The sequence below is a fragment of the Eschrichtius robustus genome, chromosome 5, assembly GCF_028021215.1.
Source record: "Eschrichtius robustus isolate mEscRob2 chromosome 5, mEscRob2.pri, whole genome shotgun sequence".
NCBI lineage: Eukaryota > Metazoa > Chordata > Mammalia > Artiodactyla > Eschrichtiidae > Eschrichtius > Eschrichtius robustus.
In genome coordinates, this window is record NC_090828.1 from 14,190,378 (window position 1) to 14,206,517 (window position 16,140).

Genomic DNA, 16,140 nt, shown 5'->3' on the forward strand with positions numbered 1-16,140 from the left:
GTCTGTGGCTCTCCTCTAAGTTCCATTTTAAATGGCTACGTGCCATCTCGACTTGGATGACCTGCAGGCATTGACACTCACCGTGTCCAAACCGCTCCTCAACCGCACTCCCAGCTGCCTCCTTTCTCCAGCGTTTCCTATTTGATGGCTGACAGCCTCACCTGCAAGCACCATGCTGGGAGGCTCCTTGGACCCATCACTGGGTCCTTTTTCAAGCCAACTCTTTTGTGGTTCTGTTCCTGGTAGAAGAAAATCCAAAGCCTTTACGGTGACCTGAGAAGCCTGGCCGCCTTTGCAGGTTTTTCCCCCCTTCTTTGTTCCCACCCGGCAGCGACCTTGAGTTCAGCCTGTGGGTCACAGGGCCCTCACTCTTGTCCTGATGGGGACAAGGGAACAAGGGGAGTACTTTGTCCCCATCCGCTTCCTTTCCCTGGAACCCCTCCTTCTTCCCCACAGCCAGTCTCCTTACCGGCCTGACTCCTGTCTCCTCACCTTCCAGAACTTCAAGCAGCATCTCCTTTCCTTGGCTTTCCTTGGCCCTCTCATCTAGGTTGGTGGCTCCTCCTCGGGGTTTCCATGGCATCCTGCAGTGACCTTGATCCCTGATGACGTAATTGAAGGTGCTCTTCCAGAGCGAGACTTGGTGATGATCTCTCCTCTGCTCCGGGCACAGTGGCTGGTTCTCAGCATGTGGGATAAATAAACACATTTTATAAAGAGGGAAAGAAACTCCTTCTCAAAGTTTTCTTGGGGTGTGGGTAGGATCTCGGGGTTTGAATGTATCCGCGTACATTTCTGAGATTTGCCGCAGGGAAAAATCCTGAAGGATGTCCACAGGTTCCAACAAATCCTCCTAACTAGCTGAGTTCTTAGATTTCCCGGTGCCTCCTGTCACCAGCTTCTCCACTTTGCTGTGAGGAGTTGACCAGGTGGGGGCTGTCCAGGAGCTAGTGAGTGACAGATACCTGGGCACCTTTTACCAAGTTTCAGGGGAAAAAAGAGGTAGAGAATCGAGTGTCAGCTGTCCAGGTACTGGGCGGCATAGCTGATGACTTCCCCTAATATATGCATCTGTGCTTTCAACAGAGGCAGTGTGCAGAAATGAAGAGCGCCGGGGAGCCCAGCTGAGGATCTGGCCGTTGCCGTGGGCGGAGGGGTCTGTGAGGAACGGAGGCCGTCCCTGGAGGTGAGGTCGGGGCGTCAATATTTCAGGTTCTTGGAGAAATAACTGCAGAGGCAGTCAGTCGGAAAGGAGTGTGGTGGTGCCCCCCTGTCCCATCCCCCGGTTTCTTGGCACTTAGGCAGCCATCAGATTAACGACATCTTTTCAATCCTCACAGAATTGACAACCTCACAAGGAAAAAGAATGTTTTCTCACTGGACGGAAGATTACAACAACATCAAAAGGAGCAAAACCTTTTCTGTATAAGGGCATAAACACTTGTCTTCTACACAATGTTGCGAGTTAATATCTTTGTCTCAGGGGTATAATTTTTCTCCTCGAATCTTTAGAGCTATTTCCAGAATTGCAAAGACTGTTTGCAAAAACTGTGTCTAAAGTCTCAAATGCCCGAGTCAGCTCCGTGAGTGGATGGACAGGGGAGAGGTGAGGGGAGTCATACTGGGGGATGAGAAAGTTATTGCCTTTCAAATGCCACTGTGTAACCTAAATCAAATTTTTAAAAAAGCTTCAGAACTATAATGCCTTTAAAAAAAAAAAAAACCTCGAATGATGCTGGGAAAGTTGAAGCAAAATGAATTTAATTACTGAATCACTGGTGGTAATTAAAAAACAACTTATCTGTAATAAACTCTATTTATAGATTTTTCCAATGCAAAGTATAGGACTTATGAAACGCAAATGATTGGAAGTGTAGGTTAGATTTAGAAAGGAAATCTGAATAGAAATGATTCCCTTCCACAGATAACAATATTTGATGTTAAATTTGGTTCTTTTACTACTCAAGCAATCAACATATATAAAATAAAGTTAGAGTAAACTATATTTTTCATCACAAAAGTGCCTTTTAATTTGTAAAACATCAAGTCACACCATGTTCCACTACAAGCATTAATAAATTGCTTATGTTATGAATTATGTTTAGAAAAATGTGCTTGTCCACATTTTTAGAAGCACAGCTATCAGAGTAGCAAATGATTTTTAAATGGATATTTAGAACACATTAGGGTGAGTGTTATGTTTAGAGCTTGGATATTCTTACTGAAGATTATTCAGTTTAAGATTCAACAGCACACACAATCTCTGGGCAATGTGTGTCCTCAACAAGAACCTGCTTGGGCGTCCTTTCCTTATACTTAGGAAGAAAAATCCGGTCTGGGACATCCAGGTCCCAGAGAGGCACCTCCTCTGTGGTTCACAGGGAGACCACTCAGTTCCTGGGTTCAAATCTTCCCTCGGTCACTTTTTCACTGCGAGATCTTGGGCAAGTTACTTAGCTTTTCTGTGCCTCAGTTTCTTCCTCAGTAATTTGGGGATAATAGTCTCTTCATAGATTTGCTGGAGGATTAAACCAGTTTATGTAAATCTCTGGGACAGTTTATGATGGACACGTAGTAAATCTTCAATAGACATGAACAATGATTATTATTGACGTTGGAAAGCTCTCACTCTTTCTAAAGAATTGGCATGAATCAATGTCTTTTGAGTACACTCAGACTTTGCAGCAGAGCGAATCATTTTCAGTGAACAGTCAAAATTATTTAGATAAAGTAACTTCTCTTCAATGCCCTGGCATCAATTGTTCAAAAATAAAATAAAAAGACAAAGGGGAAAAATTCCTGGCAAAGAGACAAGTTTTGAGAATTGTTTTAAAGCAGTCATTGTATTCAGGTGGCTTACTATAAACAGGGAGGAAGGTAAGGAGGAAATCAGAGCCCATTGTGGGTCCATAAAATGGATGTCTTTTCAACTAAACAGATTGCTATCAGCCTCACAGAGCCGACTCGTGTTCCTTTTTGCCTGGTCATTTCCTTTACTGAGTGTCCGTAAGAACCACCCACTCCGGTGTTTCTCAGGATTATAGGTTTTTAGGTCAAACAGAAACCCTGGGAGCGCCCAATGCAGCCCCACACACGCGGTTACATTATGCACCGGCTGGGTGACATCGACCCTGCCGCTGTGGTGTGTCCTGAAAGCTGTTGTGCCTGATTTGCGGAGATTCTCTCACAGTGTGGCCAGCGGCGACCCGCAGCACAGGGTAAGGGCTTGGCTCTGAAGTCCTAAAGACTTCCTGGTGGGCTGAAGGCTGCCCGTGGGAACCCCTCCATTCATTTCAGAAGCTGGACCAGTGGGCCCTGCTCGCTTGCATCCTTTGTCATCCTCGGCATCCACGATGGACGAGACGCGGGAGCCTCTGGCCATGACTGTCCACCTCCTGGCCAGCTCCGGGCATGGCTCGCTTCTGCAGCAAACCCTGGACCAGCTCCTGGACTGCATTTGCCCAGAGGTCCGTGTCTTTCTGGTGTCTGAGCGGGTCAGTCCAGTGAAATACTATGACAAATGCCACTCCAAGCGGTCCCGCTTCCCGGGGATGTCTGTTCTGCTCTTCCTGCATGAACGCCTCGGAGAGGAGCGGCTATTTCGCGTTCTTGACTCCCTACATCATTGGCCGTGGCAGTGCTACCCCACCCAGAATGCGCAGGGAAGACCGTGCCCCTATATTCTCGCCAATCAGGAATTCTATAGTCTGGACAACCAGATGCCCGTCTGGGGCGTGAGGCAGGTGCACTGTGGCACCGAGGTCCTGAGAGTGACGCTCTACTGCAGTTTTGATAACTACGAGGATGCCATCGGGCTCTATGAGATGATCCTGCAGAGGGAAGCCACCTTGCAGAAGAGCAACTTCTGTTTCTTCGCGCTCTACTCCACCGAGAGCTTTGCCCTGCAGCTCTCCCTGAAGCAGCTGCCCCCTGGAGTGTCGGTGGACCCCAAAGAGGCTTCAGTGTTGCAGTTCAAGGTTCAAGAGATTGGCCAGTTAGTGCCTCTTCTACCCCATCCGTGTGTCCCCATCAGCCATACCCGGTGGCAAACACAGGACTATGACGGCAACAAGATTCTCCTTCAGGTATTTCTGTTTGATCTCTGTGATCTTTAGATGCACGTGGAACTGTGTGATTTGACATCCAAGAGATGATTTAATGTCGTGGTTCTCAACCTTGGTTGCACACCAAAATCTCTGGGGAGTTTTCAAACATTCCCATGCCATGGCTGCACCCCAGGTCAGTTAGATTAGAATCTTTGGGGGCACAATGGTTTGGGTAATCTTTTTAAAAGCTCCTTGGATGATTCTAATATGTAGCTTGTAGCGTGGTTGAGAGGCACTGATTTAATAAAATCCCTTCATCTGACAGATAAGGAAGTTCAGATTCTGTGAGCTGGTAACTTGCACAAGTAGTTTGCAGTAGAATCAGGCAGCACCCTACTTCTCAGATTTTCCTTTATTCATGCTCCTAAACTATACACAAATACTTTGCCCACTCTTTGGGTCCAGAAATATCATTAGTTCTTTCCATCTGGACCTAAGGAAGCTGAAGATGTAATTATGGTTGGGGATGTTAAGTATGCCGTCCTATTGACTTAATTTTTAAGCATCTTGCATCACTGTCAAATTTTACCCCAAATAAAGTTATATAGTTAGAAGCTTTCAAAATAAAATCTTAAAATTAAAGCCTTCTTCTGTAGGCATCCTATTGAAAGCAAGCACGATCGTGATAGCTACCATGTGTCATTTCTTATGAAGGATTATGTGGCAGTTGAACCTTGCTGCTTAGTAGCTGTGTGATTTTTGAGCCTTGGATTCTTCAATGAGGGTAATATTAGCATCTTCCTAGAGTACAGGTTGTTATCTATGCTAAATGACCTGACATTTATAAAGTGCTTAAGATGGTGCCTAGAATGCAATTTTAGCTGTTATTGTTCATATTATGCCCTAGAGTATGTATTTCACATTGATTGTTTTATTCAGTCCTTCTTACAACATAGGAAGTTTTGCAGAAGGGAAAATTGAGGGGTAGAGGGAATAGTTACTTGCCCAAGACACAAGAGGAAGTGTTTACCTGGCTCCAAAGCCAGGCAGTTGACCACTGCAGTCCAGGGCTGTGTGCACGTGTGTGTGTGTGTGTGTGTGTGTGTGTAAGTGTGTGCAGGCAGGGAGGTGTACGTGATATTCACAGCAAAATTTCTGTCCGTGAGAAATGGTCAGAAACCCTTTTAAGGCCTATCGGATAAAGTAAAAACAGGCTAGAAGATGAATTATCTTTCCTTTTGATTAATTTTGTTGTCATCAGCTTTGAGTTATTAATAAAATATGAGTCATATTGATAGTGTATGTAATGATCTCTAAATTATTTACCTTCTCATTCACATAAGGTGGACAGGCATTGTTTCTGTTAGCTGCCTGTTACATAACTCACTAATTTCCAAGGCATCTAAAGTTTTTCCTTCAGCCTTAGTTAATCTCCAGAATCTAAACCTCACTGTCAAGCAAAAATTTAATATATGTGTGCAGCAGGGGACACATTTCTGTTTCAAAGGCTAACTGACATTTTTACTTCTGAACCACGGCTTATACAACTTAGTTCCTTTGGAAAGTTAAGTCAAATTTGGGGAGTGAAGAATAGTTTTTTGGATAAAGACGTCAATGAGTTTAGGCTTTTGCCAGCAAAATGGGCTATTATCTTCTGGAAACTTCTGTTTCTGGTGTCATATAAAAGTCCCTGAAGAGGGCTTCCCTGGTGGTGCAGTGGTTGAGAATCTGCCTGCTAATGCAGGGGACAGGGGTTCGAACCCTGGTCTGGGAAGATCCCACATGCCACGGAGCAACTAGGCCCATGAGCCACAACTACTGAGCCTGCGCGTCTGGAGCCTGTGCTCCGCAACAAGAGAGGCCACGATAGTGAGAGGCCCGTGCACCGCGATGAAGAGTGGCCCCCGCTTGCCACAACTAGAGAAAGCCCTCGCACAGAAACGAAGACCCAACACAACCAAAAAAAAAAAAAATTAATTAATTAAAAAAAAAAAAAAAAAAAAGTCCCTGAAGAAAGCATATACAAAGGCTTGGCTATAATACACTATAAAAGATAATACCTTGTAGCTACTTCACTCCTATAATGGGGTGAATTTTTCAGTATAGAAAACCCAGCCCAGACTTCCTTGGGGGCAGAGAGGATAGGGGATGGTAAATGAATTGGTTTTTGTAAGTAAGTAGCCTGAGTCTTGAGGCAGGCTTAGGAGCCGACTCCCAGCTCTGCCACTTCCTCAGACAGGCCCTTGTGGTCACCAGCTGGCTGCCAGCAGCTCTGAGGACTATCCTTTTGAGTTCCTCACCCTACAATGGTCCAACAGAACTTCTGGACTTCACGTCAATCGGACCAACTTGGATCCGATTCTCTTCTCTAAATCAATCATTGCATTCAGGGGAACGGGATGAGGTGGATTAGCTTAGTTCTGAGACAGAGGCTCTGCTACCCTGCATCCCGAGATTTTTTGTGGACTCAGATTCCCTTGGGACTCATGGAGGCGGGGGACAAGGGTCCCCAAGGAAGATCAGTGAGGGGACAAATGCTGGGTGGCAAAAATGACTAATGTCCACCAGAGAAAGAAACCAATATCTATTTAAGGGAGAGCTATAATCACAAGTTAACTTCCCCATGTGTAACCCTTCCAGGATGGACATGTGTGTGAGGTGGGGGGGAAAGGAGGGGGTTGCTAGACCCAATGAGAGTGATGGGCAAAGCTTCTGGGAGAGGTGATGTCTGGGCCTGGCTGAGCTGGATGGCCCAGAAGGAAGTAGCTAGATGGGGAAGGGAGGAAAGTGTTCCAAACAGAGGAGACGGCGGGTGACAATGTGTGGAATAGCATTTGCTTAGCAGGCATGTTCAGAAAAGTGCTTGTGATTCCATGTGTCTGGAGAGAAGGGAGGGGGTCGCGGGGAGGAGGATGGGCAGGTGGGAAGAGGCCACATCATCAGGCACGTGGTCAGACACTGGAGGTAAGCACCATGAGGACAGGGACCTTTTTTGGTCCACTCTTGTTTTTTTTAATTTTTTAATTTTATTTTATTTACTTTTTTATACAGTAGGTTCTTATTAGTCATCCATTTTATACACATCAGTGTATATATGTCAATCCCAATTGCCCAATTCATCACACCACCACCCCTCCCCCCACACTTTCCCCCCTTGGTGTCCATACATTTGTTCGCTACATCTGTGTCTCAACTTCTGCCTTGCAAACTGGTTCATCTGTACCATTTTTCTAGGTTCCACATGCATGTGTTAATATACGATATTTGTTTTTCTCTTTCTGACTTACTTCGCTCTGTATGACAGTCTCTAGATCCATCCACGTCTCAACAAATGACCCAATTTCGTTCTTTTTTATGGCTGACTAATATTCCATTATATATATGTACCACATCTTCTTTATCCATTCGTCTGTCGATGGGCATTTAGGTTGCTTCCATGACCTGGCTATTGTAAATAGTGCTGCAATGAACATTGGGGTGCATGTGTCTTTTTGAATTATGGTTTTCTCTGGGTATATGCCCAGGAGTGGGATTGCTGGGTCGTATGGTACTTCTAGATTTAGTTTTTTAAGGAACCTCCATACTGTTCTCCATACTGGCTGTATCAATTTACATTCCCACCAACAGTGCAAGAGGGTTCTCTTTTCTCCACACCCTTTCCAGCATATGTTGTTTGTAGATTTTCTGATGATGCCCACTCTAACTGGTGTGAGGTGATACTTCATTGTAGTTTTGATTTGCATTTCTCTAATAATTAGTGATGTTGAGCAGCTTTTCATGTGCTTCTTGGCCGTCTGTATGTCTTCTTTGGAGAAATGTCTATTTAGGTCTTCTGCCCGTTTTTGGATTGGGGTGTTTGTTTCTTTAATACTGAGCTGCATGAGCTGTTTATATATTTGGTCCACTCTTATACTCCCAGTACCTAGAACAGCATCTGGCACATGGTAGGCAAATCCATTCTTGTGTGAATGAGCAAAAGCTTTGCCAAGTAGCTTCTATCTTATTCTGACTGTAATCAGCAGTCACTGACAGAGACACTGAATGGTACTGACATGTACAATTTGCATTATGAGGATCAAAAAGGAGAGTATACATGGAGGTGCTTTGTAAAGTAGAAACTGTAGCGCAATTATTGTCTGTGTAAGAAGGCTGCTAGCTGTCTCTCCATGTCTTTTCCCACATAACCTCCTGTCAGCACACACTGTCTGATGCTTCTTAGAGCCTAGGATGTGTATTTTTGATGAGATTGATATTAGGGTACCTAGTAGATGCTCAGTAAGTGAATGAATGTCTGAATACATAAGCAGGTATGTCAAATGTTTATTCAACCACCAAGTGTTTATTAAATGCATACCTTGGGCTACCCTATTCTCCACTTGGCAGTTTTCGTTCTGCTGTCTCAGTCCTTAGTGGATGCGTCTGCGGTTTGGTGTCTGACATAAGTTTGGGGAAATTCTCAGTCATTATTGTTTCAAACATTTCTTCTATTCCATTCTCTTTCTCTTCTTCTGGTACTCTCATTATTTGTCTACCACTCCTTTTTTAGTTGTCCCTTCGTCTTTAGATAGTCTGTTCTGGTTTTTTTTTTTTTCAGGCTTTTTTTTTTTCTCTCTGCTTTTCTTTTTCAAGGATTCTATTGATATGTCCTCTAGCTCAGAGATTCTTTCCTCAGCTGTGTTTAGTCTGCAAATAAGCCCATCAAAGGCATTCTTTATTTCTGTTACAGTGTTTTTCTTTTTTTAATCTTTTTGGTTCTTCTTTTAGGATTTCCATCTCTCTTTTCACATTGCCATCTGTTCTTGCATGCCGTTTACTTTATCCATTAGAGTCCTTAGCATATTAATCAGAGTTATTTTAAATTACTGGTCTGATAATTCCAACATCCCTGCCATGTCTGCTTCTGATACTTGCTGTGTCTCTTCAAATTGTGCTTTTTACCTTTTGTAATGCCTTGTAATTTTTTCCTGATAGCCAGGCATGATGTAGCAGGTATAGGAACTGCTGTAAATAAGCCTTTACTAATGTGGTAGTAAGGAGTTGGGGGAGGGAAAGCATTCTATAATTAGGTCTCTGTCTTAGTGAGTCTATGCCTTGAACTGTGAATTTCGCAAGTGTTTAATTTTTTTTTTTCCCTCCTTGCTTAGGTGGGCGAGAATGGCTAGAGTGGGCTGGAGTTGAGTACTTCCCTTCTCTCACATGGAAGGCTACAGAAAGCTGGAGCTGGGTATTTCTCTTCACCCAGGTCAGTTAGGCTCTGATATTACACAGCATGTTAGGCTCTGGTTAACTAGTTTCCCCTGAGAGAAGGCCTTTTAAGAACAGAGCGCTCTGGAGTATTTAAAAATGGTCCCTTTTCACCTAGAGATGATCATACTAAGTGAAGTAAGTCAGAGAAAGACAGATATCATAGGACATCACTTATATGTGGAAACTAAAAAGATGGTACACATGAACTTACTTACAAAACAGAAACAGAATTACAGACAGAGAAGAACTTATGGTTACCAAAGGGGAAAAGCAGGGGAGAGGGATAAATTAGGGGTTTAGGATTAGCAGATACAAACTACTATATATAAAATAGATAAACAACAAGGACGTATTGTATAGCACAGGGAGCTATATTCAATATCTTGTTGTAAACTATAATGGAAAAGAATCTGAAAAAGATCTGAATCACTTTGCTGTACACCAGAAACTAACACAACATTGTAAGTCAACTATACTTCAATTAAAAAAAAAGATTCCTTTTCTCCTTCTCTTTCCGGAAGCACAAGGGGATTTTTCTCTGATGTTTATTGTGAGAGTCTAGTCACGCTCCTGGAGGTAAATCTCACAAAACTGGGGTGGCTCCCCTGGGACAGGGTCCCCTGGAGTTTTTAACTCTCAGAGTTGTCCACACTAAGTCTCCAGCTATTTGCCAATTACAGTTCAGGTTTTCCTCGCCCCGTCCTGGTTCCTGCAGTGGTTTCCACTTTTGATCCTCTTTTCCCGGAAGCCATGACTCCCCGTATTCATTCGTATGTCTCTCCAGTCTTGGGGGCTGCTGTTTGCCCTGTGTCCTCACCTCTCATACAGATGTTAGAAGACTTGTTGCTCTCTCTAAGGCCACCAGTGCCTGAGGTCAGGGTCAGCAGTATTGGCAAATGCTGGCCACTCCTTGCTTGAAAGTTTCTCCTCTGTGAGCTTCCGTAACTCGGATCTTCTAATTAAAGGATTTATCCTATCTCTCTATCTCTGTGAGCTTCCATAACTCGGATCTTCTAATTAAAGGATTTATCCTATCTCTCTATCACTTGGACATTTTTTTCAAAGTTTCAACTCTTTTTGCCCCTAAATCAGGTTTTCTCAACCTCGGCACTATTGACATTTTGGACTAGATAATTCTTTGCCGTGGGGGAGATGTCTTATACATTATAGGATATTTAGTGCATCCTCGGTGCTACCATTAGATACTAGAACCGACTCTGCTTCCCCTCAGTTGTGACAACAGGAAATGTCTCCAGACATTATCAAATGCCCTCTGGGGGGTGAAATTTCTCCCAGTTGAGAACCACTGTCCTAAGTTTAAGGTTTCCCTAAGATTAAGAAATAAAGCCCATCCTGGGCATTTAGTTGTCATCTTTGTTCAACTTACTCCTGTATTTTCATCTCCTCTATCTCTTGAGCTTTTGGCTTTTTCAACTCCCTGTAAGACCATTTAAACATAACGTCTCCTCATCTCAAATTCAGTCCAAAGAAAACCAAAGTCATCCTCTGCAGCCCTGCCCCCAATTTCTCCAGCTCTGGTCACCCTCCCATTTGCACAGGTTTTGAAACATGTCTTTTTTAAAGCCTCTCTTTTTGGAAGACCCACATTCAGACAGCACCCCCCTAAATTGTTCTAGTTTTCCTTTGGAGCCATTTCTTTTTTTCTCTTTCCTTCCTTAAACCCACTTAACTTCAAATGTGCATTGTTATTACAACATTCTGACTCTTCACCCTGGCTCCAGGCATCTGCTTTATCCTGCACAGGACTGTTGAATACATTTTTAAATGATGGCTGGATTTATGTTCCTTGTCAGCTCAATAGCAAAAGTTAGCAAATAAAATTAAAACTCACCTGTCCGAATTTCAAGTCTCTTCATAATCAGGCCCCCCCGAATGTTTCCTTTGCTGCCTCCTTCTCTGGTTATTCCAACCTTCTTTCCAGACCTCTAGGCTCACTCCCGCACCCATGTATTTTTTTGTTGTAAAATATACATAACATAAAAATGTATCGCTTTAACCATTTTGAGTGTAGAATTCAGTGCCTAATGGTACTTAATAGTACATTTACACTGTACTTCATCATCATCACTATCTATTTCCAGAACATTTTCATCACCCCAAACAGAAACCCTGTACCCATTAAACAATAACTCCACAACTGCCTGTCCCTGGTAACCTCTAATTTCTGTCCCTATAAATTTGCATATTCTAGGGACCTCATATAACTGGTATCATACAATGTTTGTCCTTCTGGGTCTGACTTACTTCACTCAGCATAATATTTTCAAGGTTCATCTATGTTGTAGCATGTGTTAGAATTTCCTTCTTTTACAGGCTGAATAATATTCCATTTTATGGATATCTGCCTTTATATACTGCCTGAGCTGTCCAGAGATGTCTTTCTCTTCCTCTTCACTTGTCTATCCTTTAAGACTCCGTGCAAGTACCACCTCCTCTGTGAAACCTGCTGTAAGCGCATTCTTAACTAGAACATTTTACACCGAAACTTTGTAACACGCAACTGATTATAGATTTCCTCATTCTTGTACCATATAATTTGGGACTTTATGACTTGCCATCTCTTTTCAGTATTTTATTGTAAATGTTTATGTCTGGTAGAGTACCAGACAGACAGCTGCTTCTGAACCATTTGTTGATTGATTAACTGCCTGTTGTCAGGAAATAAGTTTCTCTTCAGAAAAGTAAATATTCCAGAAGCTAGTTTGGCAAAAGCAAACATATATTTCTCTTCATTTTATCAACAGACCTTTAGCTAAGATCTTCTTGATGTTCTTTATTAGCCATTTAAAATAAAAGAAGATAGCCTCTCATGAAGTAATTCATTTGCTTCTTCTGTAGCATTTCTGGGTTCCTTTCTCATTTCTGAGTCTCTCAGAGGCACTCATTCAGACTCTATTCCTCACGCTTTGTTCCTCTCCTCATTTCCTCCCCATTCTTCATACCCCACACAGACACAGACACACAGACACACACACTTCCAACCCTACACGCCCGCTCTCACTCAATACTTTGCTTTATGCTGCCCTGAAGGAATCAGGGCATGGCTTGTAAGCATGGCTCAGAAGGTTGCTGCTGCTATAGGATGGTGGGTTAACCTCATTGGTTTTGGTTAATAAATTAAAATAAGTACCTTTCAAAAGATCAGTCAATTGGAAGAGACTAGATTCAACTCTTAAGTAAGCAAGTTTGGCATTGTTTTGGGGTTTCTTATTATCTATATAATTTGTTCCCATGCAATCTTTTTTTTTTTTTTTTCCAATGTAGGAGAAATCCTCTTTTGCTATCTCTTGGAATCACTTTTAGTAAAAGACAATATTATTTTCCCTTCATGATGTCAGTCTGCCCCTTAACAGCTTAATCATGTTTCAGTGATGTATATTCTCTTATTTCTCAAGTGTTTAGAGCCAAATGAATGACAAATGATCTTCCTGTTCATCAAGATAATTACTAATGTTCCCTGAAACTCGAAAACACCTACCTCTCAATTTGTAACATTTTACAAATATTTCTTAGAAAGATGGGCTCTAAATGATCAGAATTCCTACAAATGTATTTCAATTGCTTTTTTGGCAAGAGGAGCTTTATTCTCTCCCAAGAGATTTATCTCAACCACTTGGCATTATGTTTCTCCTGGAAATTCTTCACTCCAACTGCACACACCTGCATTTCTACATTAATAATCTTGTGCTTTCTTCTGCCATATCGTCTAAGGACTTCTCTTAAAAAAGGAAAAGTTGATATTCTCTCTCTTAAAAAAGACTGCAGAAATGGCCATCCACAGGATAAATGTCCTTTGGCAGTTTCTTAGTAAGACTTTGTATCTACCTAATGGCTAATAATTAGGGGCCATACATTTCTATATGCAAATAATTTATAGTTTGTTAGGCATTAAGTTTTATTTATTTATCCAACAGACATCTAGTGATTACTTACCATGTGTTAGGCATTGTGCTAGGTACTGGAGATACAATGATGAAGAAGGTGTATACAATCCCGGCACTTCCAGCTGGCAAAGTCTAGATGAAGACATAGAGAAGTGAGCAAACAGGTGCAAAATAGTGTGGTAACTACTATGATATGGGAAGTACAGGCTGCTAGGGCAGCTAGTAATAATATTCGTGATGATGATAATAGCCAACTTATGTTTAGCACTACTATTTCCAGGCCCTGTTATCATTTAATCTTCTCAACAACTCTTTGACATTGCTACTTATTATGATCTCCTTTTATAGATGAGGAAACCGAAGCACAGAAAAATTAGGTAACTTGTCTAAAGTCTCACAACTAATTAGTGGCAGAGCCAATATTTAGGGGTACCTAACTCAGATTCAGTGACATGGAGAAGGCTTCTAAGAGGAAATGATGTGTAAGCTTGGAGTTAACAACAGGTATGAAGGGTCAGAGGTGACATATCCCAGACAAAGGAAATAATATACACAAACAATGGCATTAAGAAAGAGCAAATAATGTCCAAAGAATTGAACAAATTTCAATTTTGGCAAGTGGAAGAGGTGGCGAATTAAGCTGGAGTAAGAAGGGACAGACTGCGAAGGGTGTGGGAGCCCATATTAAAGGGCTTAGATTTTTTCTTAAGAAGAGTAGGAAGCCACTTGAAGTAGGATGGTGACATGATCAAAACTGTTTTCAAAGCTCCTCTGGTAGTGGAGTGGAGAATGGATTAGAGGGAGGCAAGGGCATCCATGGGGTGTCCCTTCGGATGGCTGTTGCAGTAATTCAGACTAGAGTTGATGACAGCCTGCCTAGGGTTAATGGCAGTGGACATGGAGAGACAGGAAGATCTGAGAGATCTTTGGGAGAAAGAGTCCATGGGAATGGGTGACATGATGGATAGAGGAGGGAAAATGGTGCTCTTGCTTGGTTAATGTGGGGCAAACCATGCCAGGTTCTAAGACAGGGAAAAGAGTAAGCAGAACAGATTTAGGGTGAGGAGGGGGATGAGTTCAATTTGGGACATGTTGAGTTTTAGGACCTTGTGGCTGGAAGACAGTTGGATAGGTAGGTATGAAGCTTAAGAGACAGATCTGAACTATAATTAGACTTTCAGAAGCCTTCATCATTTAGATAATAATTGAAGGCAGGGGATTCAACGAGGTTGGCTGGGAGAGTGTGTAAAGTGAGAAAAGAAGATGGCCCGCTTAGCACTGAAGAACTACCTCCTGTCACAGATTGACAGGGGAAGAGGCTCCTTCGGTGGACCCTGAGAAGGGGTGGATGGAAAGGAAGGAGAAAATCCAGAAGAACGTGTTGACATAGAAGGTTAAGGAGAAGAAGTCTTCATATGTAAAGGAGAAAGGTCAGTCTTGTAAAATTCTACCAGAGCTCAAGTAAAAATTAATGACAAGGAGGCTCCTCTAGATTGGATAGTCTAATATCAACTCTGAATGATTTCTGAGTATGGAACTAGCCATGCCGGTTTTCCATTTCCAGAAGAAGACTTCATTGGATCAAAAAAAAAAAAAAAAAAAAAAGGTAGAATATAATGTCCAATGACCTTCCAGGAGGCAAAGGTGGCAACTCATCCCTTTGAAGGATTGTACTTGTCATTTTATTCAATTCAACCGACTTTATCGAAAGTCTGCTATGGGCACAGCATGGCAGAAGGCTGAATAGGATGTAGTCTGTTCTTGACACTTAGTTAATGGAAAACATCGGTTACACCTGTTCCTCTTCTCCTTGTTCCATAGGTCCAGTTGAATCCAGGACTTGGTGTTAGGAATGGTGAGCTTGCTTTTCTGAATGGCACCTTGGGAGCTGACACGCTCCCCCAGGGCTCCAGGCTGACCCCTGTCTCTGCGATTAGGACCCTAGAGCCGAGAAGCCGAAGGAGCCGGGGCAGGAGGTTCAAGGTGGGGTCCGTGGAGCGGCCTGAGCCTGGTGGGCGGACAGCGTCAGACAGCGCTAGTGGCACTTCGTGGAAAAGCCCTGGCCGCTCAGCCCAGCCCAGCAGCCCAGCTACGGACTCCCAGCTGCCTCTGCCTTCTCTCCACCTCGAACCCGGGGCCAGAATAAAGGTCCTCAGACGGGAAAACAGCTTTGAGAAGCAAGAGGCAGAGACGAATGTTGACACAGGATTCACCGTGGTCAGCTCTGGACCCAGGCAATCTTTTCTGAGCAGATTTCCAAGGGATCTTTGGACCCACCAGCCACCATCCTGCTTGTCAACCTCTTCCTTAGGGGCAGCTGCTTCCAAAAACAACAGAATCTTTAAGGAAAGCATTCATCCTCTGTCACTTGCTGGCCAAAGGGACCTTTGTACCAGGACGACAATCTCAAAATGCCCCCTTCCTCTGCCAGCCCAGGGTGAAGAAAAAGAAGCAGAAGAATTCTTTATATAGCATAAAACAACTGTGCTTTTCTAAAATACAAAATCAAATAGAATGTTCTAGAAATGGAGCACTGACCCAGAATCAGCCTGTTTCTTGTTCATCTGAGGGGCCCTAAATGCTAGCCATGCACAGATCTGTATCGCTTTTATTTCAAATGTTCAAAGTCTAGCAGTGCTGGTGAGTGGTTGTTTATTTGCCGTCATGGTCATAAGGGAACACAGCCAATGCACAGGGAAAAAGCCCAATGCTTCACGTCCTTGGAGACACACTAACACAGCTGGGTGTGTTGAGTTCAGTACCTATCAGGATAATTGCATTGTATGCAAATAAGTTGGATGTGTTATGCAATGCTGATTAGAGTCTGTAATTTGGTTTTAATTTTTACTTGCGTTGCATTGCTTATCTCCCCGGGCAGCATGGGCTATTTATTCTTTAGTGTTTTTTAATTTTTATGTGACCTCATTTGGTAACTAGGCCCT

At 42.9% G+C, this 16,140-nt stretch overlaps 1 protein-coding gene across 1 annotated transcript; it reads left to right on the forward strand.

Moving 5' to 3' along the window:
* The first annotated feature begins 3,353 nt into the window (after positions 1-3,353).
* Positions 3,354-15,670, forward strand: FAM124B (family with sequence similarity 124 member B). Its single transcript, XM_068543756.1, has 2 exons — positions 3,354-4,085; positions 15,020-15,670. The coding sequence occupies exons 1-2, from the start codon at positions 3,354-3,356 to the stop codon at positions 15,668-15,670; spliced, it is 1,383 nt and encodes a 460-aa protein (XP_068399857.1).
* The last annotated feature ends 470 nt before the right edge of the window (positions 15,671-16,140 follow it).